The sequence below is a fragment of the Ambystoma mexicanum genome, chromosome 5q, assembly GCF_040938575.1.
Source record: "Ambystoma mexicanum isolate Mex_15411 chromosome 5q, UKY_AmexF1_1, whole genome shotgun sequence".
Taxonomy (NCBI): Eukaryota; Metazoa; Chordata; class Amphibia; order Caudata; family Ambystomatidae; genus Ambystoma; species Ambystoma mexicanum.
The window spans coordinates 433,035,385-433,061,974 of NC_090933.1; the positions used below are offsets into that span (position 1 = coordinate 433,035,385).

Here is a 26,590-nt window from a genome sequence, read left to right on the forward strand (position 1 = left end):
TTCTTGCACCATCAATATGTGTGGCCCATGCCTGGTGACATAGTTGCCTACCTTCCTGGCTTTCATTGGATTGTTTAGGCCTCGGACATTCCATGACATTAGTCTTATTTTTAACCCATCACCCATTTTCCATGCAAACACATCGTAGATTACTGCATCAACCATGATCATGCAATTTATTAACATCTGAGTGGCGTCAGCGCCTGCGAGACCATGTTTCAGTTAACATACAACTTTGAAACACACCTGCTATTCCCCCAGACTTAAACTCGTCTAGGTGGTTGCAATTGTTCAAAACATCCCCACCCTCTCCATCCCTCCCTCCACCCACATCATCTGCCCCAACTTGACGATGAACCCTGACAACAGTTAGGAACATTCCTGAGGGTACTACGTTGCATCACGAGGCTACCCGACCTGCTCACTGCCCGCTTCTCAGTACTTGGAGCCCTTATGGGGGCCAAGCAGTTCAAAGAATGATACTTGAATGTGTTGTGTTCCGTAGCTGGGTTTCAGTCTGCATCTGCAGGAGGGTGTCTCCTGTTCTGGTCCGGTTCGCATAGGCCTGGGCTGCAGCCGGCGTCTCGAAGAAGTGTGCCCTTCCTCCGTATTGGATCCATAACTTGGCTGGGAATATTAATGCATATGGGACTTGTCTTGCTCTTAGAAGTTTCTTAACTTGCTCATATGACCTACGACTCGCCTGGACTCCAGTGGCAAAATAAGGGTAAATGTGTATACGGTTATCCTCATAGTGTAGTGTCCCATGCTCCCGTGCCTGTCGAAGGATCGTGTCTCTGTCCCTATAATTTAGCATTCTTGCAATTATCGTGCGGGGCGGCGCTCCAGGTTTCGGCACCGGGGCCAGTGTGCGGTGTGCACGTTCAACTAAGAAGTGGTCGGAGAGGGAGTTTACTCCAAAAAGGTTTTGGAGGAGCGCCTCAACTCGCGTTTCCATTTTGTCTTTGCCGAATGACTCCGGAACCCCAACTATGCGTACGTTGTTCCTTCTTGAGCGTGATTCCAAATCCTCGCATTTATTCTGCAGCCTATTCAAGTTCTCCCTGAGCTGGGCAATATCTTGGTCATGTCGTGCGACTGTGTCTTCCGTTGTTCCAAGTCTATTCTCTGCCTCTGTTAATCTCAGGTCTTGTTTATCAACTCTGGTTTTCTGAGTCCCTATGGTCGTTAACCTGTCGTCCAGTTTCACATTCAGGGACAAAAAGCCAGTTTGAACTATATTGGTCAAGTACTCAACCCTGTCTCCATTCTCCGCACTCGTCACAGGATTAGTTGTCGGCGGCGGTTCCATCTTGCTGCCCCCCGCCTGGCCGCTAGTATATGAGTCCATTGGCCCTTTATTCTTAGCTCCTACTCCATCGGCCATCTTGTCTTGCTTCCTCGTGTTCCCCATGCCCTTGTGGTCGATAGTTCACTGACCTGTGGTTTCGGGTGTTCAGGCAGCCCCGGTACTTCGACGTCCACACGTGTAGCTTCAAACGCAGCCAAATCGCAGCCAAGGCTCAATGATCCATACACCGGGGTCGCCTCACCTTGTCCCCTCAATGTGTCTGCCTCACAGGCCAGCCCTCTGCGCAGAGCTCGTAGGGACCTCTGCACCCCTGCTACCTTGTCACACTCCCGCAGGGAGCTAGGCCGTTTGGCCACCACTTGGCTCGCCGTACAGCTCCAACAGTCAAGTGGGGGCCTTAGGGGGCTGCGCAGGGCGTCTGTGCGAGGGGCCGGCCTTGCCTGAGTTGTGTGTCGGGAGGGCAGGGTCTGTCTCGCCTCTAGCCGCAGGTTTCCAGCAGCGCGGTGTTGGAGCCGCCGCTCATCGGGTAATAGTGACGTTAGACCGTTTCTCCGTGGCTGGGTCTGATGTAGGTATAAGAGGGAGAGGGGAGCCGGTCGCTCAAGTTGGGTTTCTCCGCCGCAGCTCCGGTCGTTTTCCGCGGGCTTCGCTCTCTATGGGCTTTTGGCTAGAGTGTCAGCGGCTCCCAGTAGTATTCTTCTGGTTCCCGGGGTCGGCGTGCCACAGCTCTTCCCCGCTGAAACCACCGAGCCGTGTATCTCTGCAACCAAGGCCCCGCTCATTCCAGGATTTCCAGTGCAGATGCTGCTACCCCTGACACACGTTCCGGTGTGCTTAGCTCCCCGTTGCGGGCTCCGAAACAGGATCAATTTAGTCAACGGATGATTTTTGGGCCGGAGCGTTCTGATCAGGCAGCCATTTTCGAACATGCGCAACAGCGCCCCCACATGGTTTGGTATTTCAGCGGATGTACTTTTAAATTTTAGTATTTCTTTTTTGTATGTGTGTAAAAGAAGGTTGCCATGTGCAGAATTGTTGCTAGTCTGTTCTAAAACTATTGCATTTTGTAAGTGGCTTTCACTTCCAAAATATTTTCTCTGGATACGGTCGATTTCTTCTTGTAGGTAATTGGGTGTACCATTCAGAAGAGTGTTATTTAAATTGGCTAGTTCTAAAGCTGGACTTTTAGCATAGTACAGTTTATACACTAGATTTCTTACATTTGAATGATGTGTTGATATCATTTTGATGTAATGGAAGGTGCATATGCAAATAGGTCCTGTAATGCAGGCTAATGAATGTCCTTGTAGTCCTGTGTATTTGTGCACTGGACAGGTATCCATATTTTGCAGCACTTTCATTTTCAATTTCTCTTTACCTTTCACATACTGATTGAGGAACTGGCATACAGATTTGAAAGATTTGTTAGGAATGTTACACATTGACGTGCACGGCCATTTGTATACTGGACGGTCTGGTCGAATGGAGAGGTAACTCTGACTTTTCTGGGGATACTTTTGTAAGCAGTGTTTCTTGTTCCATGATGGTATTATTGATTTTTTTATATCCTAGTCCACTGCTATGGATGGCAATTGCATTTGTTTGATTTTGTTTGTATGCTTCTTCATTAAAATATGGTTCTGTGGTCGTTGTGTGACTCCATTCACCTCCACAAATATTTAAGAAGTTATTTTTGTTGACATTCCGTTTATTGAGAAGTTTCTTTTGTAGTTTAGTACTTAGTTTTGTTAGTGGTTTCATCCTATTTAACTATAAAATAAAGAACTTCCTTTTGAGAAGGATTGCACTGTCTATGAGAGCTTGTGGGATTAATTTTCTACGGTAGGTTTTAAGGGTTTAGGATGATTTCGGTCCTCTTCTTATTAGATTATGAAGGACTCTGTGGCAGAACAATTTTGCTAAAATACTTTTTTCACTATGGTTTGTTGCTAGTATATCAGGATTTATAGGAGCATTGTTAGCAGTAGTGGTAGCCAAATTCTTGTAAAGCATTTTCTGTTTCATGCCACATTTTGATAGAGGAGGCAAAGTTTCTGTTGTTGAAGCTTTCTTTGTTTTGCTAAATGACTGTATTAGCTGTTTTGTTTCAATGTTTTGTACAAACTCTGGTAGAGATGGATGCTTACTTTGGACAATTTTATTTTCATTTGCTCTATTTCTGCGTTCTTTTCTTCTGACTTGATTTTTGGTAGGCATTCTTTAGGGTCTGTTGTAAACAAAATGTATGGCTTAGTCTGTTTTACAATGTATGTGTGCTGTGTGCATGCGTGTATGAGTTTGATAGGGAAGATGTTTGTGGTGGTGTGTGAATGTGAATTGGGCAGTTACAATGAGTTGGGAAGGCTATTTTTCTGTTTGTCTATTACTACACTGTGCTTCAGATGAGAGTAGAAAGTGAGCTAGTGGTGAGGAGAAGCATTAATAGTAAACGTAATGGTATAAAATTAAAACAGCTATTTGTTTTGTAGTACTAACATTCTAAGGCTTGTGTATGTTATTTGTGTTCCAAAAACACAGGGATTTGTGTGCCATTCTGCCTGTTAATCTTTGTTTAATAAATGGGGATTTGTGGCCAGAATGGTTCATAAATCGATGTTTCTTTTGGTGCGCAAATTAAATAAATAACCCACACAGTCTCTTTGAGGAACAGTAAGAATATAAAGGTAGTACTGTACTTACTTTTTTTGTGGAATGACCAGGTTTCTTCGGATATGTTGTTTGCAGTGTAGATGCTGTTTATTTTCAGGAGAGTGGTCTTCACTGCAATTGTAAAAGGAAGAAGTTAGTAATTTTGTGTGTTTAAAGTAGTGATGATAATGTACACGTTCATTTTTCAGCTTTCTTGGGAGTATTCTCGTTTGATATTTCAACACAGAGTATGCGTGCATTTCCTTTCACTATGTGCAGCCTTTATATGTTATTTGCAGTATGTTAGTTGAACCTGCTTCGCAAATGAGTAAAATTTTCAGTTCATGAAATTCCCTTGGTTTTTTTCAGATGTGTTGTACATAGCAGAGACGTTTGGAAGTGATAGGTCATTATAGTATATGGGAAAAATTTGAATACTTTCATATTATAAGTAGGAATGCGAAAAATCGGGAGTACCTGAAAGGGAGATGTCACCACAGCAATCGGGAACGTTTATTTTACTCATACGATCGCATTGGAAGTAGCATTAAATTAGGCAGATTGACAGTAAAAAATGGTGACATTTTTTAATGGAAAATCGAGTTTTGCGCGTAAATCGGGAGGGTTGCTACGTACGTATAGGTTATGCGGGTGATACTAAGAAGTAGTGTGATTTTTTAATGAAAAATCGGAAATCTCGCGCTTAAAGTGGGAGCATTGGTATGTATGTATTGGCTATGCAGATTTAGTGGCATTAATTTTTCCGAATTGCCAAGTAAATTTTTCTTGTATTGCAAAAAGACAAATGTGGCTGCGTTCTGCTTTATTTGGGCCACAAATGGAGAAAGCGAGGCGCAATGTCAATAAGGCTGTTTGTTCTTTTCTAAGAGATGTTGGCATGTCCTCTTTTCACAATGTCAATATTTTGTTTCGTAGCACATTTATTTTTCGCAAAGATAGAGTCCATTTTACATATGCTGGCAATCAGATTTTTCTTCCAAATGTACAAAATGCACTGCAAGCTTTTTTGGATTCATAGTCACCTATTTTGCATTACATTTTCGACAAATCCAAGTTTTCCAAACACACAAAACACCACCAAAAGGCTCTTTTCAGAGCCACTACTTCCTCCCAGAGAAAAGTGCATTGGTTTTGCTAGGGCTGCACCCCAAAATGTATCCGTCCTAGGACTGTCCACGGACTTTAAAAAAATGCAGAGAGCCCCGCACTGTTTATTTGACACTTCTATTTTTAAACTGTGAAAGGTGGCTCTGAAAAGAGCCATTTTGTTTGCGGTTTTTGTTGTTTTATATTTTTTTGATTTTTTTTACACACGACAAACTAGGAGAGGAGGGGAGAGGAGGGTAAGGAAGGGACACCAACCACGGGATACGAAAAGGCAGATGGCGAGAGAAAGATGTTGGGTGGGCCTTATTTAGGTAGGTAGCAGTTCTTCTGGTGCTCCGTGACCGTAGTCTTGAAAGCACTTCGAAGACTCTCCCCCCTGCAGAGTGCTGCATCGCAGTACATACACAATATTGGGACCCTCGAAAGGTAAGTGTCAACAGCATCGCAAATGGCCTGTGAGGCAGCTGGAGGGAGGCGCTCTCCCACAGGAGTGTCTCTTGTGGAGAGAGAATCGGACACGGAGGATGCTGCAGAGGAAATCAACCTACTACGTACGTTATATGGGTCCACTTTGAGAATGTCTGCACCGTGGAACGAAGTTAGGTGTCGCTTCATGGTTGTCGTATCAAAGCTGTACGCACCAGGTCTCCCACGACTCAGCACCAACTTGCACTGTTTACAGGTGACCAGGTTCGCACGTGTTTTTGGTACGTTACCAAAAATGGTAAACAACCTCCACACCCACGACTCCCGGCGAGTGCTGGTAGTAGGGAGTTTCTCCACCTCATTCTCTTCATCCTCTTCTTCCTCGCTCTCTACATCCTCACGCGTATTTACCTCTGCAGGCCCTTGGGGAGGTGGTGGCGGTGGAGGGTTTGGGGGTGGTGCTGAGGCTGATGTAGCAACAGCAACCATGGATGCCATTAGGGTTTGTGAGATAATCTCCGCTACAGCACTAAAGGCAGCAAAACTCAATCTACAATCATCAGAAGTACAATGAAGATGAGCTCAGGGGTGTGGTCTTTTAAAGGGGTTGAAGGGTGCACCTCGTGACCATATCCAACACTCAAAGGCGTTGAAAAAGTTCCAAACAATATGTTGAAAGCTAGGGACATTGTATGCGACATGTGAAATGGTGATTTTGCAATGTTAAATAATTTGGCATGTTTGCATAAATTCCTTTGAAATGTTGCGGAAGCGGACAAAGTGCGCAAATTAGGACACACACTCAGCGTGGGTGCGGTCACATGATGACATCGTGAATCCATCCGCGAAGGAAATGGGTGCCCGCAGAATACCACATGCACAGGAACTGTCGTGCGCATGCGCGCAGGTGTTCTACGGACAGTGTTCGGGTCCTGAAACAAATTAAAAGTGCGACACAAGTGAGTTGGACGATTACGGACAGGCGCAATGTTCACAAGACTTACGGGTGTCGTGCGCATGTGCGTAGATGTTCGGCTGACTGCACGGCCAGGTACAGTTTCCTTAGGACACTTCCATTTTGTTTGACTACGGACATGCCGGACATCGTGCCTATTCTACGGACAGTTCCATTTCGGCTGCGGACGGTACGGACAGGTATAGTGTCCTTAGGACACTCCCTCTTTGTTCATTTACGGACATCCTGGATACCTGGTGTGTTCTAAGAACAGTTTCATCTTGGTTGTGAACAGTACAGAGAGGTAGAATGTCCTTAGGACGCCCCCATTCTGTTGATTTACGGACATCTTGGACAGCTGGTGTGTTCTAAGAACAGTTTCATCTTGGTTGCGAATGGTATGGGTAGGTGTATTGTCCTTCGAACATCCATATTCTATTAATTACGGACAGGCCGAACAGGCGCGCTGTCCACTGACATTTTAACTCTTTTTAAAAAAACAAAATTTGCCCAAACAATTCCACTAAAAGTAACATAACATTTTTTTATTAAACAGGCATACAGCAATTAAGAGATAGAGGGGGAAGCAGACACTGAAACAAATATAGGGGAATTAGGGGTTTCCACATGCTGGTTGTGAGGGGATGAAAGGATGGAAGTTTCGTCAAAATGTTTATGTTGTTCTTGAGGGTTTGGGGATAGTTCACTGGGAAATGGAGAAGGGGGACAGGTACAGGTGGGACAGTGATATCTGATTTTTCCTTTCACGTGCTCCTCCACAAATTGCCTTAATCCATTACAATTCTCTTTTAGCATGTCCAGTTTGCCTTCTATGCGTTTCAGGGTGTCTTGCACTGTGTCTTTTGGTGGACTTTCTTCACTTTTTCCCTGGTCTGTTAAAAATAAATATATATATATGTTAGGTACCCATAAAGTACTGACTACTAATTTGGTTATGTAGAGAAGTGTGTACCATTATTATCGCTATCTTCCGACATTTCACCATGCGGAAAATTCTCCTCCAGCCACTCCAAAGTACTCCACATGTCTGTGTCAAAACAACAGAAATACATTATTTGTTCTGCCCCTCATACAAAACGTATACACACGTATAAGAAAAATGAAGTGCACTTACTACTTTCTTATTTTTTTTTTTATTGTTGTTTTTGGTCACGAAAATTAATCAGACCTTTCAACATATTTATAAAAAAAAGCATTAGAAGTAGGAAAAGGATACAAAACAGATTATTCTCATAAAAATTGAATTATACATATAATAACTCCAGTTCAATTATATATACATTCATTCAATTAATCTAAAAAAAGATTTATGTCCAGCAATATGAATCACCGTAGTATCACTCTCAACTTCTACATTGTTGCCATGGACCTTAATTTTTAAATGATTCAAATAATTCACAACTGCATATCTTATGGACTTTAAATTCCCATTAAACATTTTCGACCATAGTTCTTCAGTACATAACCGTTGATAAGCTTCAAACAGAGACTTAAAATAAAAAATGTGCAAAGGAGACAAAATTTGACACTCCACCATAAGATGTTTCAAAGTCTCAAGCATTTGATTACAGAATCGACATGTATTATCTTTTTCAGAGATTTTTCCCCATTTATACATTATTTCCTTAGTAGGCCATATATTTAGTCTAAACCTCATAAAGTCCTGACGATGACTCGGATTGGGAGATTGGTGTAAGTATTTTTCAACCTGACCATAAACTTTATGTACAAACGGATTTAGATTGAATTTCTGTATATTCATACATGCTGCTCTTGTCTTTATCCAATCCGATTGCCATAATTTGATTTTAGCCTTGTTTGGGTTTTGTATCAACAAAGATTCAGGTATGTCTGCGCCTTTTAAGATTTTTCTTGCAAACGCACACCAAGATCTTGCAAATATTTCATTAGATGTTAATAAATAATTGGATAGAATCAAGAATAAGCCATTATTGTTTTCTCTCAGAATACATATTCTATACAATGTACATATTTTCCATTTGTAAATTGCAAATACTGAGATGAGACCCAACTCGTGCCTAATTACCGGCATGGATTCAGACAATGGAAGTAGTAAAGACTTCCAGTATTGATTTTCGTATTTCACCCAATAGGTATAATTTCGACGTTTTTTTGATTCAGAAACATACAAGATGGTTGGAATGTACTTCTGTTTATAGTATACAATTAGTGGTTCAATGGAGAATTTACAATATTTGGCTCGAATAATTCCCATTTGAGATAAAGCTGTATTCTGTTTCAGGTGAAGATAATCTTCATATGGCTTATCCAGTTTGCAATTATTCACACATATTCCCAGATAGATATGAGTGAACTACTTGCAAATTGGTATTTTGCAATCTCCACTGATTGCATTTTTGTCTATTTTTTAAGTCAAATTGCAATACTTGTTTTTTTTTTAGGTTAATGCTAATACAATTATTAATGGCATACACATCCAATGCATTCAGCATGTTCCGTAATCCAATTGGAGTTTTTGATATGAGAACCATATCATCTGCATAAAGAAGCCAATTAATTACTGACCCTTTTAATTTAATTGGATCTGTTATGAGGTTACGAAAGCCAAGGCCAATGTCAAGAATTAAGAAATTAAACAAGGCAGAGGCCAACAAACATCCTTGTTTAAGACCACGCGTGGTTTCAATCGGGTCTGTTAGGTGTCCATCATTACTCAAGCGAATCTGGATAGAAGTATTAGAATGAAATTCCAGAATCCATTTTAGTATGTGCCAGGGGCAAGCCAAATCAATTCGTTTTTTCAATAGAAGTTCCCTAGGGACCAAGTCAAACGCTGCTCTAAAATCAACAAAGGCCATGTATATGGGTTGCTTGGTTTGTCTGCTCTGAGCAATAATCACATTCAGAGCAGTTAAATTGATCGCCGTACCCAGCCCTGGAATAAAGCCCGTTTGAAACGGGTCACGATGATTTGATTTATTCAGCCAATTATTAAATTCATTTAGAATCAAACGCGACAATCCAGGAGGGCGATAGGTCTACAAGATGTTGGATTGGCACGGTCCCCTTTCTTGAAAATCGGAAGAATCACAGATGTTTTCCAAGATTGAGGCAGTTTCCCAGATCTCATAATTTCAGAAAAAATGATATATAGTATCTCTGCCCATAGAACAGAATCCATCTTGATTAATGCATTATGAAGCCCATCCGGGCCAGAGGCTCGAGAAGTGCTTAATTTAGCTACACAATGAATGATGTCATCTAGATCAAAATTAACCATATGATCGGCCACAATACCATTCCAATCAAGGCTCAGCTCTGGAAAAGGAGTGCGGTAGATGTTATCAAAGTGAATTATCCAATCGCGCTCCAAAACGGGATTAATCTGAACAGATGACTGATGTTTGCAACATGCAGAATTCAAAAGCGCCCAAATGCCCCCTGATGATTTGGCAAGGATCTGTTTCAGCATGGCTTCACCATCACGCTGATATTGTAAGGCGCGCCGACCTAAAAGCCATCTTTTGTACGTATACTTAAACTGTTTTATCTGATCATAATTATCACTCAAATTCGTGGGGTGCCTAGACAACATCTTTATATTCCATCTTAAATCACGCTTTTTGTTTTTTAGCTCCAAGTCAAAACAGTGAAGATGATTAGGGCAACTACCAAGAGCTCTCAAACCTCCAGAAGAAAACATTTGCATTGCATGTATATAGCAAGGGCTGTCAGAGACATTGTCTCTCCCGTGGCTATCACTCAAAATTTGCTTATAACAGAGTAGTTTAGCCCTCGACCATTTTATACGATTACCTGCATTATTTACAATTAAGTTTGTTGAATGATAATTTACAGGTCTCGGTTGAGACAGGGGCCAATGACAGGTCAACGTTACTTGACTATGGTCACTCAATACTGTAGATTTTACATTAAAAGATAAAATCTTTGAGAAATGGTGGCTATTCACATAAATGTAGTCCAACGTAGAATGACAGCCCTCGCTATGCCATGTACATCTAGGGGGAACATCTCCCTGAATCGCCCCATTCAACATCACATAATCTCTGTTAGCCATTAGCTTAATCCACCGATGTTCGTCCATAGTTCTAGAAGAAACAGATTCAGACAATAAATGTAGATTCAGATCATCCATAATGAAGGAGTCCACAATAGTTTTGTCCTATAAAAGCTGATCCAATATACCATTGAATTGATCAAAAAAGTCCTCTGAGGATAGATGTTTCTTGCCCCAATAAACATTTACAATGGCACAACAAGTTACACCTCTTCGTATTTTTATAATTTGAAAACATGGCAATGGAGATTTATGCCAGACCACGTCAAAATTTTTATCCTTGTGGAAAGCCATCATTAGGCCTACCATTGGCCTCCCTGTACAAGCTACGATGGCAGGAACTAAGTATATATCGTAGGCATCCCATACTGGGGTAGTAGGCAGCCACGTCTCCTGGAGGACTATAATATCATACTGTAGAAGATCTTTACTTTCGGTGTTAATAAGGTGTTTAAAGCCCCTAGTGTTCCAGGAGATGAGGCTGATAGAGGTAACTACCCGGGATCGTTACGAACTACCACCATAATTATGGTGCATCCCCGCATCGTTGCTATTTGAACCAGCATTTGAGAATAAGCCATTTTTGGCCCCAAAAACTCTAGATTGAGATACCCTCGATTTATCCACCAATGGGTCTGGCTCATGCACATCTTGACTTAAAATAAAGCCCAGATTGTAAAAAGCAGTACGCGCTAGCCATAATGTATTGAGTATCACCCCAGATTGAATATACAACCTCGCCTCCGATAAATCAGGTGGGTTAACAAATTCCACTAAGTCAATGTCCGAGGAGGTTAGATCTTCTAAAGCTGTTATTTCGGCACAGATGTTAAGCACACTAGCACGATTCATATCATATCTGGCAAAGGGATGACCACGACATTTAATCAACAATCGATGATGCCTTTTATATTGTGCATGGCTCTTGATGGTGGAGGGAAAGGAACTGGGTTCACTATTTTGAGGTAGGATTGACCTACTTTCAGATTTTTGAAGAGCAGGTCTAGTAGGATTCATTGATACGAAGGCATCATTATCACCACTAGGCAGCCCCGGTCCTTTCAAAAGCGAATTGACTTTCGGATAGGTGGTTTGGAGCATCTGACTGACTTCGTTGGATGTCTCTTTCTTAGAGACCAACATCAACTGTTTTATTTTTTCGTTCTCCTTGTTGTAATTTATGAAGGAGGCACGAATCTCATCACGTAACTCTTGAAGCGTGCAGTCTTTAGATGTCACTGAACCTTCAACTATATGAAGACTCTCAGCACGCAAGTTACATTGCAATGGCTCAATTGCAGTCATGATCATAGGTATTGCTTGATTGTCTGGGATCATTTGCACTTGTGGATATTTCATTTGTTTTGAGACTGGAGTACAATCTAACGACTTTGGTCATCAAGAGGTTGATGTACTAAAGCTGCCTTATTTTGAGACTGAGATTCATGATTTGAAGACAGACGCCTTTTTTTCCTTGCTGCTGTAGGTATTCTGGTTGCTTTCTTTTTGACATTAGACCTCTTGTTCACTTCACTAGAAAGCTGATTTACAGTGATAGGATCAGACTGACCTGGAACACCGAAAGAGGCTATTTTAATGTTAGTAAACAGCGGGGCCAGAGTTGTTATCGGATCTTTCTTAGGTGGTTCTTTGGTCATAGAAGAAGCCTCCAGCAAACACACTTGTGGAACTACAGCAGCACTGTCATCAATGACAAGGTTATAACAGGTAAATGATTTGGGCAGATCAGAAGCAGGCTGAATAGAGATAACCTTATCAGATAAACGAGTCTGAGTCCCTTGATTAAAAGCATTAGTCAAGAGTTTAGGTTGTTGATAAAACTTTGTACTAATCTCATGCATGATGTTCGGATGGGATTGCTGAGTAATTTCAATCTGATTTTTTATTTTGTCGTCCAGCATCTCATATAACTTGGCCAAGGAAAGAAGCGCCGTGTTCATTGCTGTAAGCGTGTTATTAAGAGCCGGCACTTCAGGAAAGGAAAATCTATTGTAATTAAATGTCGCCTGAGGGTCCCGAATGAAATATGGATGATTATCCATGGGTGCCTGAAATTGTGTACGCCTAGGTGTAGGTGCTACAAAAGAGAGGGACCTATTGGACATAATGGGCGAAGATTTGTCGAAGAGAACAGGCGATTTATACAGCTCTTGCTTGTCTTGATCCTCATGTTTGTGCTGTTGGACAGAGGGGCCTTCACTAAGTGGCAAACTCTGCCCCCTAGTTCCATCATTGAGGTGTATAAGATCGCCTGAGTTGGAGCAAATATATTGTACTTCAGCGGCAATATGTTCATGATCACTTGATGAGTTCATGAACTCAATTGCTTCATCATCAATTTCACCCATCAATGTCAACTTGTCGTGGGCCATTCTTAGCAAATGCTGAGCATGTACTGAACATAAGGGTGGATTTCCAGGCTCTATGCCGTTTAAGCCTGACAGTAAGTCAATCGTGGCTTCAGGTATTTGAGTTATGCATATATCGCCTGATCCGCAAGCTAAAGCTATTGAGGCATCAGCTATCTCTTTATTAAGAGTGTTTGCTGGTATTTTGTTCTGCTTTGGTGAATTCTCCTTCACCCGAGCTTCTTGTGTCTGAGCGGCAACTGATAGAGAGCACAATGATTTTAAATCAGGCACATTAGTTGTATCCTTAATAGGAACATTTTTCATGTTGGAGCCGTCTACTTTACAAAAATTACGAATGTCAACATTTAAAGAAATAGAGCGTTGTTTTTTCTTTTAAAGATTCCCTTTAACTCTCTTTGCTAAGAATGCCTTTTCGAGATTCCAAAGGAGAAACAGTATATAAAACAGCATTGATTTTTGGCATACCAGCTTTTAAAGACCAACTGGGTTTAGACATAATATGCAGTACTACCGTATCAAAATGAAGAGAATAAGAGTCAAGTAATCAGTAATCAAACTAGAATGCCACCACTAAAGCGTTGATGAAATAAATAACACTTTTACCTCTGGGCTAACCCGTGTACATCAACAGCAAGGGGCACGCTAAGAAGATTATTTTATAGAGCACACCCCACTCCCCGTTCACCGTTAACAGTGAACAGCGTACTTAAATGTACTTCGATGTGCGCGCGCATGTGCGCTGCACACTGGGTAAAAGTACACGATGGGAGGAGGGCCAGGGGCGGGAATTACCCACGCACCAATCACTATGACTCTACAAACAGAAAAAGAAAAGGGAGTGTCAGTTTAAACACACGGAAGTCAGATATGCAAATTTCAATTCAAAAGACTACAGCTACGAAGTAAAACATGAACAAAGCACACGTGGCCGTAATGAGAAAATGTCTGTGCTGACAAGGTGGTCGTAATGAGGAGGTGGTCGCAATGAAAGTCTCCAGTTCAAAGTTACCTAAGTCAGGCAAACTCCTGTGCAGCACTTAATGATGTCCTCCTTCAGTGCATCCGTCCTCTGCTTATTGCAGGATCACGAGAGAACACACAGAAGTCCTTGCGCAGCGAAAATGCTGGGAAAATGCAAGCAGCTCGAACACACTGTTCCCAGTGAACAGTGTACTTAAATGTACTTCGATGTGCGCTGCACACTGGGTAAAAGTACACGATGGGAGGAGGGCCAGGGGGCGGGAATTACCCACGCACCAATCACTATGGCTCTAAGTCAGGCAAATTCCTGTGCAGCACTTAATGACGTCCTCCTTCAGTCCAGCAGTCCTCTGCTTATTGCAGGATCACGAGAGAACACACACAAGTCCTTACGCAGCGAAAATGCTGGGAAAATGCAAGCACCTCGAACACAATGTCCCCAGTGAACAGTGTACTTAAATGTACTTCGATGTACTACTACTTTCTTGTAATTTGTATTCGTTGTGTTGTGTTCGTCTACTGTCGCTCCTATCTGCACAGTTTCTGTGAGATAATTAAGTTGGAGGCATATCTTTTTTGTTATGGTATAATCCATTTCATTCTACATGGTAATTAAATGAATGGGTAATGTGTGAGACGTGTAGGTTCGAATGGTTATTTATTACTACTTATAATGTGTTATGTGCTGCTTTTTAAACTTGTGCATTTTTCATATGGCATGATAGAACAATTTCAGATACCCCCTGAGTGTTTGGGTAGTGTTGATCTCGTCCGTGCCCGTCTGCGGACAGGCGCTCAGTCCGTGTCCTTCAAATATCATTAGCGAGGGGGTTCAGTTTGTTCTATGTTACATGTATATAAAGTAAGGGAATTATAGTACATATCTCCCCAATTCACATGATGAAAGTGTATATTCAGTAAAAAATACTTTGTTAAAGGGACATTATGATTAAGTTGCCCTACTAAAAAACTATGAAATTCAGTAAAAAAAAACTTTGTTAAAGGGACGTTATGGTAAGTTGCCCTACTAAAAACCTGTGAAATTCAGTAAAAAAAAAATTGTTAAAGGGACGTTATGGTTAAGTTGCACTACTAAAAACCTACGAAATTCACTAAAAAAAAGTTAACGGGATGTTATGGTTCGCAGTAAAATCGAAAAACCCCTGAAATTCGCCAGTTATGGTAAGCTAAGCAACTATAACTCGCGCCACCACCGTGCACTGCTAAGACTAACACCCAGGACATCAAAGATGACATCACAAATGTCATTGATGACATCACTGATGACATCACATGTCTAGCTCCCTCTTTTTTTGGTCACTGACATATCTAAGCCAGGTGGCTTTCTTCACTTTCAGTCAGGAATTAAAAAAATAAAAAGTACAATATTTGTAGACCTTACCCTTCTCATATGTTTTTACAATACTTCGTTAGGGAACACTTACAACATATGATACATATACATAGGAGAAGAAGGAATCCTGAAACACAAGAATCTTTTCTGGGCATGAAGTTAAATTGTTTGGTTATGAACACTTTCTGGTAATACTGCAGTTTTTTTTGCTTACTTTACGTTCCCTGCATATGCTTCTATTTGTATGCATTGTGGTCTCTTTATGTTTTGTGTATAATAGGACAATTATGCAGTAAGGGAAGCATTCGTAGGCATTTATGTTTCACAGTATGCAATATTCTGTAATGGAAGCATTTATCATTTTACTATTTAACATGGCAAGATTTGAAATATTGCACCTCTATGGCGCATTCTGCAGACAATGCCTATGTTTCTTCCTGAGGTTGTTCATGTACTGAAAGTACTCCTTAATGCAATGGAATTTATATCAATGCATTGCTTAATGAACTATTTGGCATATACTTTTCTGCCAATATTATAATGACAATCCCTTGTGGAGGCTGTGCATGAAAACTAAATGCACATGCGATGTCATCATTGATGTCATCAATGACATTTGTGATGTCATCTTTGATGTCCTGGGTGTTAGTCTTAGCAGTGCACCGTGGTGGCGCGAGTTATGGTTGCTTAGCTTATCATAACTGGCGAATTTCAGGTTTTTTTTGATTTTACTGCAAACCATAATGCCCCGTTAACAAAGTTTTTTTTCAGAATTTGACTCTATCTCACCCTCTCTCTACTGCTCTCTTTCACCAGTTGTATGCTTATCTCTAACACTGTCACTCAAATACAATTGGGCCTGTTCTTGTTAACCTATGTCAAGCTTACTTATCTGGGAATTAACACTCAGAACCACTATCGCAGGCTCCTCTGTCAGTCAAATACGATTGGGCATGCTCCGGTCAACCTGTGCCAAGCTTCTACCTATCTGTGAATTAACACAGAGAACACTTTCGCAGAACCTAATAGGACTTATGCTTCAAACATTATGATTGGGACGGATCATGAAACACATTGGGTACACTAGGCGGTATCTGATCAAGTCATGGTACCTTGGACGACATAGGAATAATGCAATGTAATCCCTTCCCCAAGGCGTGACAGCAACTATGCTTGGTTTGGTCTTGCGCTTATCCTCCAAGAACATGCACTACGTCCTCCAACCAGTCAGCTCTCTAGCACTGCTACTCTCGGAAGGGACAGGGACAACGTTGATGCAATATCATTTCTACAGCTCAAACCATGAACGTGTCAGGAATACCCATCCACCCGCTATAAAAAATGACCAAGGACCCAAAGAAATTGTCCCTCGAGCACCTACAACCAAGCTTCTGAACAAGCACCCTCAAACCGGGTAATCGCAACTCAATCTGCACTACTCAGGAAATTTCTCTCAGAGACCCATTAACCCAGACCACCAGGACAGACACTGTCAGCTCAACAGGCTCTGGAAAGTAATAAGGAACAGGGGTCTCTCACCATTAAGCACAGACACTCACTCATACCAAAATGATCACTCTCTCCTTTATGCCAACAATCAGTAGAACACACCTACACCCATCGATCAATTTCAGCCAAGTTGCCCATATACCTACACTACTCCATGAACATCTCATCAGTCTTTAGAACGCAGCTATACCCCACGAAAAAATCGGCGTAGCTGCACACATAATCTCATTCACAGGCTCCACCGGCACCAGAATGCAGACTCAGAACCCAACTATCTTGCTGCACACATTCCACTGATCTCCCACGGCCACTACACCTAGCATTAGAATGTAGCCACTTACCATGCAATCCTCATTGGCTGAACACATACTGAGTGCAAACAAGCACTATATAATACCCTACTCTCTCCACTGACCTGGACTGTGGTTCCCAAGGGAGTTCAACCCACAGCGATTTGAGATCATACCAAGGGTATATGAGGCGCTATATAAATGCACAATAACATACCATAACTCTTGCTCTCATGTTTCCCTGCACTTAACCTCTCCATCGACTCGAATTGCCTCTTTTTCTTTCTGAATTACAATAGTCTCCTTTGTGTGTATTGCTGTTAAGCCATGTCCACATTTCTGGTTCACTGTTTCTTGCACCACCCTATCAGTTGTATTAGGATATGTGACGCAGTGTGAAAGCAAGATTTGCTGGAACATTCATTGGGAAATGACTATCACCTGTTTCCTTCTCCAGGGAGTTTCTCCATTCCTCTCTACATTCCCTACGTGTTAACTGGAAGGTGGCTGCTGGGCAGGTTCCTTTGCAAGTTGTGGCTGTCAGTGGACACGGTGCTGTGCGTGACTTCCATCTGCACCATCGTCCTGATCAGCTATGACCGCTTCCTCTCTGTTACCAAGGCAGTAAGTAAACCACCTGAAATCCGCCATTTCCAGCCAGAATAGTTCTAGCACTGGTTCATGTAATGTACGTATTCAGGTGGCTTGATGTCAGACGTCACATTATTTTACATGCTGTGCTGTGTCCAAATGACACAATGCAGGCCCTCTTACAGGCCTTGCACCTGCTGAGAAGGTTTGGTGTCCTCAATGAAAAATAGCCCCTTGCACCCGTTTAGAGAATTCATGTTTACCAACGAATGAATTATAATTTTTGTCTAAATTGGAAAAGTATGTTAGGCCTTTTAGAAAATGTTGGGATTGGTTGCTAGATGTTGTATAAATAACATTTTAATTGTTATAAAATTCGAAATTGTGTGGTAAAGTTAAACTAGCTATTGGCAACTTTTAAACAAGGACGAAACATGTATTTTAAGGAATGTGTAAACGTTATGCACTTTAGGAATGTGTTAATAAAATATTTTGCAACTTTTTGTTGTTGCAACTTCCACCGTGGAGGCCGAGTGTGTGTGCTCTGAAAGGCGATGCAATACGATACAATAAATTGCATGGCAAGTAAATCTGCAGAATATACATAGGAAGGGCACCGAAGGGGCATAGGATGACGTTATATGGTCCTTTAGAGGTCGTATATATATATGATGGGGAGCGTACTACAAACCTGTCTGTATTTCTGATCGTGAAAAACGCAAACCAATTCTAGTTAAACAGAGCAGTTGCAAGTAAAGCCAACACCATACTCCCTGCATTGATAAATACATGGCCGGGTTACTGAGATGAGGCCGCCCTCTCATTTCACCATGAGATTCATAGTGTCTCCTATTACGTGTGTGTAGTGTTTCCAATTGGTTTCTAACATGTTGAAAGGTGATCATGCTCATTGATTTGCTGCAGGGAGTAATTCATGTCCCTCGTGTCTCCCGTGATCTTGCTCTATTGCGTCTTGTAATTTGATTCCACGTAGTGATGCTGACATAGGGTGACCAGTCGTCCGGGTTTTCCCGGGGCAGTCCGGGGAAATCACCCTCCGGGGTCCCGGGAGTTTTTTTCCTTTTTGAAACCCCATCCGGGGTTTGCATGTTTGGGGGCTACGGTAATTAAAACCGTATCTTTGGCTCGAACCCCCAACCTCTCAGAACACTTACTGACTGTGCCACAGAGACTGGATTGGAAATTATTGTACAGCAAGCCATGTAATATCAATTAGAGCTCATGCTCGTTTTGAATTAACATGCCACGATTCACAGACAAAACTGCACAAATTAGATTATATACAGTTTATAGAAAGGAGAAGTGCGGGAAATATGGTAGGGGGGGTGGTTGTGGGGGCGTGTTGGGGGAGGGGCATTATTGGGCTGCGATGGGGCCTCTTTTATGTTGTTGGCCGTCCCGGTTTTTTGATTTGAAAGTCTGGTCACCCTATGCTGACATCCAGTGGTTCATGGAGTTATAGCATTATTAGAAAATAACTGCACAATCTTCATCGCAATACCACCTGGATTGTGCGATGCCGACATCTGCACCTGTCGTGTTCTTATTGCAAGCCATAACTAGCGACCAGGAGGCGACACGTGTTGCAGAGTATACAGCCCTCACCTATTTATATTGGCAAGTTCTGTAATACCTAATTGTCAGATCTTGGCTTTCTGCCATGAAAGTTTTTCCTCAATGTTTGGCTGCTTTATATGCCTCAGTCGTGCGGGTAATAATGGAAGTCGCTGATGAAGCGATTCCGTGATGTTTAAAGGTAAACACCAAGGTCACAGCAATGGCAAGCCACCATTATTAGTAGGATTCATATTCTGATAGGAACGCATGCATTCCCTTTTCTGAAGTCTGTTCTGCATTTTCTTCCCTCTTAAGTATGGTCAAGAATTGAGCTATTGTAGATTAGAAATATCTTCAAAGTATGCAAAGAGTTATATCGTGGGTCACAACAAATTGCGACCTTTCTTCTCTGCTCCACCAAACCTCCCAGAAATGTACCGCAAACATTTTGACTCAATTATAAAAAAGTGAACACCTTTTTCTTTTTTAAATGTGCATCATATTTTGATTTAAAAAACAAATTTGACAACATAACGTACATGGACGTCTTTTCACCAAAATGTCATGGGTAGAAGAAGTGACATCACACAGCCCTTGACCTCCAATGATATCACAGGAAGTGATGTAATTTGCCCCCATCCCAAGTGACATAGCGCGAAGTGATGGCACACGATCTTCAGATGCGTCTAACACCTGTGTTTCCATGTGCTTTCATTTCAGCCAGATATGTGAACCGAGGCACAGAGGGAGGTGATATTAGTCCACGATCACACATTTGGGGAATGTCATTTTCCAGATTCGACATGGAGCCTATATGTAAAAGATACAAAATGTAGAGCTTGTAACAAGGTAACAAAATCTCTAACGCAGGCTACAGCTAGTGTATGAAACATCTCTTGATCAATTGACACAGAAGTACTCGTTATCTGCGGCATTGATGTGTTAAACAAACATAAAAAGCACTGACCTGGGGAGGTGTGTGCTGTCTGTTTACCCAGGAGCAAAATGCTGCATGAGGAAGGCCTGAAAATTAAATCATTGACCAGGATTTAGTATCAACAAAATTCCCTGGTTATAAATGTATCTAAGAGTCAGCTACCACTATGATAGAAGAAACCTATGTGTGAGTGAGTGTAAGCTCAGGCCATCTGTCTCCATGTGCATTTATCGTTAAGTTATGTGACAAGCAACCATATGTTGTCCACCACAACCCGGAGCCGAACATAAAACATTAATATCCTAGGCTTTGGCAGATGACTCTTCTTTAATCTTTTTTAAAGTGGTGAGGTGTGGCGATAGGGGTGTTGCACTTACCTCAAGAGTGTGGCTCAATACACCTATGATTTTCAGAGCTCTATGTGTGAGATGTGTTATTTAATGGCCCACTAGGACCGGTCCGTGAATGAAGCTTCCACAAAACCAATTCCAAGAAGGAGTTTGAGTGGGAACGGGTGAGACACTCCATGGCTCTCAGACTTCTGTCCAACGCTTATTTTCTTAAACAGTGTTGCACCAGAGCAAGGTCCTGATCGAGTTTTCGGCCCCTCTCAACCATTCACATCACACTTGAATGCGTTCAATTTGAGCAGAGCCCAATCAGTGGTGTAGCATAACATGTTTGGGCCCCCCTGCGAGCCATGCTGATGGCCCCCCAAGCTCCTTAACAAAGAACAAGGTACGCCACAATGCAGGCCGGCCCGACCACCACGTTGTCATGATCTCTGCTTCCAAAAGATCAGGGTTTTCCCAACTCCCTTGGAAGCAGATCCATAACCCAGGTTCAGAGTGCCAACCAGTCCCAATTGGGACCTTTTGGACCCAGTCCTGGCGCCAGTGGCACCAGGCTCATAAATATGCCCAGTCCCAGCGCTGGAAGCGCCGGGCTCATAATGCTTGGGTGGACTTACCTTCAGCAGACCATGCTGCTTACTTGCCTGCCAGTTGAGCCTCTGATCCTCTTCTGTTTGGAACTACTTTTCCTGTTGGGTGGGGCTGGAGCCACTCCCTAGATTCAGAACAATGGAACTCTTCTGGAAGGCAGGAACTCTTTTCTTACCAGGAACTCTTTTCTTACTTAGGCGTGGCTGTGGAAGGAGACACCTAAGCACTACAGGAGGCTATTTAAACCACACCCGGTGGATGAATCTTGCTTTGCGTTATTCTGCAACCTCTGCAGCAGAACGCTCATCGTGTCTTCTGCATCCGGTCCTGGGCCTAAGGAAAAAGGCTTACCATCCTGAATCCAGTCTTCAGCACCACCTATAAAGACAAGAAAGAACAGGTTAGCATTCCGGCATCTGAAAGGCAAAGGCTTACCATCCTGAATCCAGTCTTCAGCAACACCTATAAAGACAAGAAAGAACAGGTTAGCATTCCGGCATCTGAAAGGCAAAGGCTTACCTACTCTTCGTGCGCTCCGGAGGTCTTCACACTGCATTCCGGCATCTGAAAGACAAAAGTTTACCAACTCTTCGCACGCTCCGGAGGCCTTCGGCGCTGCATCCCGCATCTGAAAGACAAAACAAGGTGCGTTTAAAGACATTGGGGAACTTTAATACTCACGTGCCATTACTCCTTTCCACATCTAATCCAGTGGGTATTCCGGCACCCTGCAGCCGCTCCGAACTCGTACCTGCAAAATAAAAAGACAGTTAGAGCGCATAGTGAAGCAGGCAACAAGCGCTTACTTACGTGCTTCCAGGCGCTTCTATTCATCACACGGGCTCCATCTTCAACTCACTTCAGCCCGTCATCCGCCATCGCCGGAACCCTGCAAAACAAGAGACATCATTACTAAAGACTTTAAAGACATTTGAATGACTCGAAACTTACCGTTCATGCAGTAAACGACGGACAGCAGTCCCCTGAAGTCAAGAGGCCTGCGCTACCTATCCAGTGAAGAAACTGGTTACAGCACCCTGGCCCGAGGCAGATGGAGAGCTCGGCATTCACTTACCTAAGACATCTTACTCTGCACGTCAGGCATACAGTGCACAGAGGTCCAGCCCAAAGAGCCAACCGGGTGCTACACATCACCTTTGAAGATACGGTAGTCGCCCAGTCAAGACCGGCGCCTCTGCGAGAATCAGGTGAGCGTTACAGAACGCAAAGCCTACCGCAAAACTCTCGCCCAGGCGCTATGGAAACCTTGGATACTGACCCCCTAGCCCGGTTACTTGGGGAACTAAGGGCAGAAGTGCATGCAGCTCGTCAGGAAACGAATGCTCTAAGAAGGGAACTAATTATTTCCAAGGAAAGAACAGACAATCTTGCTAGACAAGTGCTACAGTCACAAGCCGGACAGACCCCGTTACCCGCATCAGGGGCAAATCTTCCTTCAACATCCTCTATGAATCCAGTGCAGATCAACCTACCTGGGAATGTACCTCTGGCTCCGCCCGAACGATTTTCTGGTAACCCAAAGAGGTTTGCAGTATTTATCAATCAGTGCCGGTTGCACTTCTTATGCCGGCCAGCAGCCTTTCCAACTGATCAAGCAAAAGTAGCTTTTGTACTTTCGTACCTTAGTGGCAATGCGGCAGACTGGTCGATCCCTCTAGTTAATCAAGATGATCCGGTTCTCCATGATTTTCAAGCCTTTCAGCTTAGTATGGAAAAACTGTTCGCAAGACATTCACAGGGGCAGGCCTTGGACAATGAGCTTCTTTCGTTGCGACAGGGTAATCAAGACCTTTTGGCTTATATTGCATCTTTCAATAGACTTATAGTGGAAACTCAATGGCCTGAGGAAAAAAGGATTACGCTGTTTTATAGAGGTCTACGTGGAGAGCTCAAAGACGTTTTAGCCCAAGTAGTGAATCCCCCACAAGACTGTTCGGATTATATAGACTTGGTCGTTCAAATAGATCACAGGCTGCAGAACAGGAAGGCCGATCGTTCCAAGTTTGATGCTCGAGTATTTTCCAAACCGCCAACTCCTTCCAAAGGAGTAGACTCCGGGGAACCCATGCAAATAGGGGGTCTGAAAGGTCCTCTAACACAAAGGGAGCGGGAAAGGAGGAAACAGTTGCAATTATGCCTATATTGCGGAAACTCAGGGCACTTTCTTCGAGACTGTCCGGTGAAACCTGCCAAGAAGGCAGTAGGAGCTGCAGTTACCAAAGTTACAAACTCTGAGCAGGGAAACGACCTCGCCCGACAAGAATAGAGGTCCTCTTGCCGAGCGTGGAAACCAGTTCCGTGACCTCGCATTTCGTGATACCTATGGTCCTCATTAGCCCTGATAATCCGGATCGATTACATGCAATTGAAGCTTACGTCGACAGCGGTGCCATCGGCAATTATGTGGATCATGAAATGGTTTTGAGGATGAATCTAACTCTTTGTCCCAAGGCTGTAAAGGACGTCATTACTACGGTGGATGGTACGGAGATAGCCTCCGGGCCAGTAACGCATACCACTCAAGAGGTGACGCTAGTAAGTCAAGATGGACACCATGAGAAGATCGTGTTCGATGTGATCAAGGCCCCTCAGTTTCAGATTATTCTAGGAATACCTTGGTTAGAGAAACACAATCCTCTGATCGATTGGCGAGCAAGAACGGTCCAGTTTCCAGAATGTGTCTCTACTTGTCACCCTCAACCTGGTGTTGCACTGGCCGCAATTTCTTCAGAGACTCCCCAGTTACCTCCCGAATACCTAGAATACCAAGATGTTTTCCGGAAGGATCAGGCTAACTCTCTACCTCCTCATAGGTCTTATGACTGCCAGATAGACCTGATACCTGGATCTACTCCTCCTTGTAGTAGAATTTATGCCCTCACCGAGCCTGAGAACCTTCACCTTCGACAATACCTGGATCAATACCTGGCAAATGGGTTTATTCGTCCTTCCAAGTCCCCTGCTTCTTCAGCTTTGTTCTTCGTTCCAAAAAAGGAAGGAGACCTTAGAACTTGTATCGATTATCGCTCCCTGAACCAGATCACCGTTAAGAATAGATATCCGTTACCTTTGATCCCTGAACTCCTGGACCAAGTCAGAAAAGCATGCATATATACAAAGCTGGATCTTAGAGGAGCTTACCACTTGGTACGAGTAAAAGAGGGCGATGAATGGAAGACGGCCTTCCGCACCAAGTATGGGCTATTTGAATATCAGGTCATGCCCTTCGGACTTTGCAATGCCCCGGCCGCCTTTCAATATTTTATGAACGATGTCCTCAGAGAGCTCATAGATGTATGTGTTGTTGTTTACATTGACGACATCCTCGTTTATTCTTCATCGAAATCTGAACATCGGAAACACGTGAAAATGGTCCTCGAAAGATTGCGTCAACACAAACTTTTCGCTAAGTTGGAAAAATGTGTTTTCAACGTGACTGAAGTTGAATTCTTGGGATTCATATTATCACCTGGCGGAGTGCGTATGGATTCAAAGAAGGTCGATGCAGTTCTCAAATGGCCATCACCATCCTCCGTAAAAGGTGTGCAAAGCATGTTAGGCTTCGCTAACTTTTACCGCAGATTTATCCCCGAATTCTCTCAAATAGTCCAGCCCATCACTGCCTTGTTAAAGAAAAACAAACGTTTTGAATGGTCTACCGAGGCGGAACAAGCTTTCCAGGATTTGAAGACTAAATTTATCTCTGCACCAATCTTAAAACACCCTCGCCCCGAACTCCCCTACATCGTGGAAACTGATGCTTCAAGCCTTGCCATGGGGGCAGTTCTATCACAAAAGGACCCGGTAACCAATCAGTTGCATCCCGTGGCATTTTGGTCCCGCAAATTCTCGCCTCCTGAAATCAATTACACGATTACTGACAAGGAACTTCTGGGTATCAAGTCTGCCTTTAAGGCTTGGCGGCATTATCTGCTGGGGGCCCGACACACCGTTACTGTGATTACGGATCACCGAAACCTGCAATATTTGAAGACCGCAAAAGCCCAATCCTCTAGACAACTCCGTTGGGCATTATTCTTTGCCGAGTTTGACTTCATAATTACCTATCGACCTGGTACAAAGAACGGTAAAGCCGATGCCCTTTCTCGGATGGGAGTGGAAGAACACTTGGTCAACCCTAAACCTGTACCAATCATTCCCGAACAAAGAATTCTGGGTGTAATCGCCACAGAATCCATAGAGGAAGTTAAGGATAAAGCCAGGCAACTTGTAACTCCAGCAGACATACAGAATTGGCATCTGCAGGGAAAGGACTTTGCAGTAAAGGACAACTTATTGTATTTCCAAGAACGATTATACCTACCCAGCACAGATTTACAGAAAAAAGTAATCTCTTGTTATCACGACTCTTTAATGGAAGGTCATCCCGGTATAGCCAAGACCTCAGAAAAGATCAAGCGCTACTTCTGGTGGCCGTCTTGGAAAAAAGATATCAGAGACTTTATAATGTCCTGTGGAGTATGCGCCCAAAACAAGAGTCAAAAGGAAAGACCAGCAGGCCTCTTACGCCCTATTGACATCCCACCTCGCCCTTGGCATACGCTTTCTATGGACTTCATCACCGATCTACCTCCATGCTCCGGATACAATACGATTCTAGTAATCGTGGACTTATTCTCCAAGATGGCGCATTTCATTCCGCTCAAAGGCTTGCCAACAGCAGCAACTCTGGCCCGAGAATTTCTCGAAAACATCGTCCGACTGCACGGTTTTCCTTCGGTTCTAATTTCGGATCGAGGTAGTCAATTTATTTCTCATTTTTGGCGAAGTTGCTGTCGGTCGGCTCAAATTGATGTGAGACTATCGACCAGTCACCACCCTCAGACCGACGGACTAACCGAGAGGGCCAATCAAACTCTGGAACAGTATTTACGCTGCATGCTGCCACAAACTGAAAAAACTTGGAAAGATATCCTTTGGATAGCCGAGTATGCCTACAATAACTCTGTCCATTCGGGAACTGGGAAAACCCCGTTTTTTCTTTTGTACGGCAGTCACCCTCGAACCTCGGAGTTGGATCCCCTCCAAGATCTTGAAACACCAGCAGTAGACTACCTGCATTCTACAATCACCCAAGCCTTTAAGGAAGCTGTTTCTCACCTTCAAAGGGCTAAAGAACAATACAAGAAAGGAGCAGATCAACATCGGAAGGAAGCCCCTCACTATCAAGTAGGGGATCAAGTCTGGTTATCCACCAAATATCTATCTCTAAAAGGGCCACGCACATTCAACCCAAGATACCTTGGTCCCTATTCCATCACTACCATAGTAAACCCAGTAGCGGTCAAGTTGGACTTGCCCCCGCACATGAAGATACATCCGGTCTTCCACGTCTCTCTATTAAAACCCGTGCAACCTCAAACCCGACTAACCAAATCTCCAAAACCTATCCTAGTGGATGGAGAACTCGAGTTTGAAGT

General features: G+C 43.1%; 1 protein-coding gene across 1 annotated transcript in view; it reads left to right on the plus strand.

Annotated features, from left to right (window-relative positions):
- Nucleotides 1-26,590, plus strand: part of LOC138498276 (histamine H3 receptor-like) — a 158,431-nt gene that overhangs the window by 83,877 nt on the left and 47,964 nt on the right. The window contains exon 2 of the mRNA XM_069622114.1: nt 17,536-17,702. Within this exon, the coding sequence (XP_069478215.1) occupies nt 17,536-17,702 (167 nt within the window). The remainder of the gene's footprint in view (nt 1-17,535; nt 17,703-26,590) is intronic.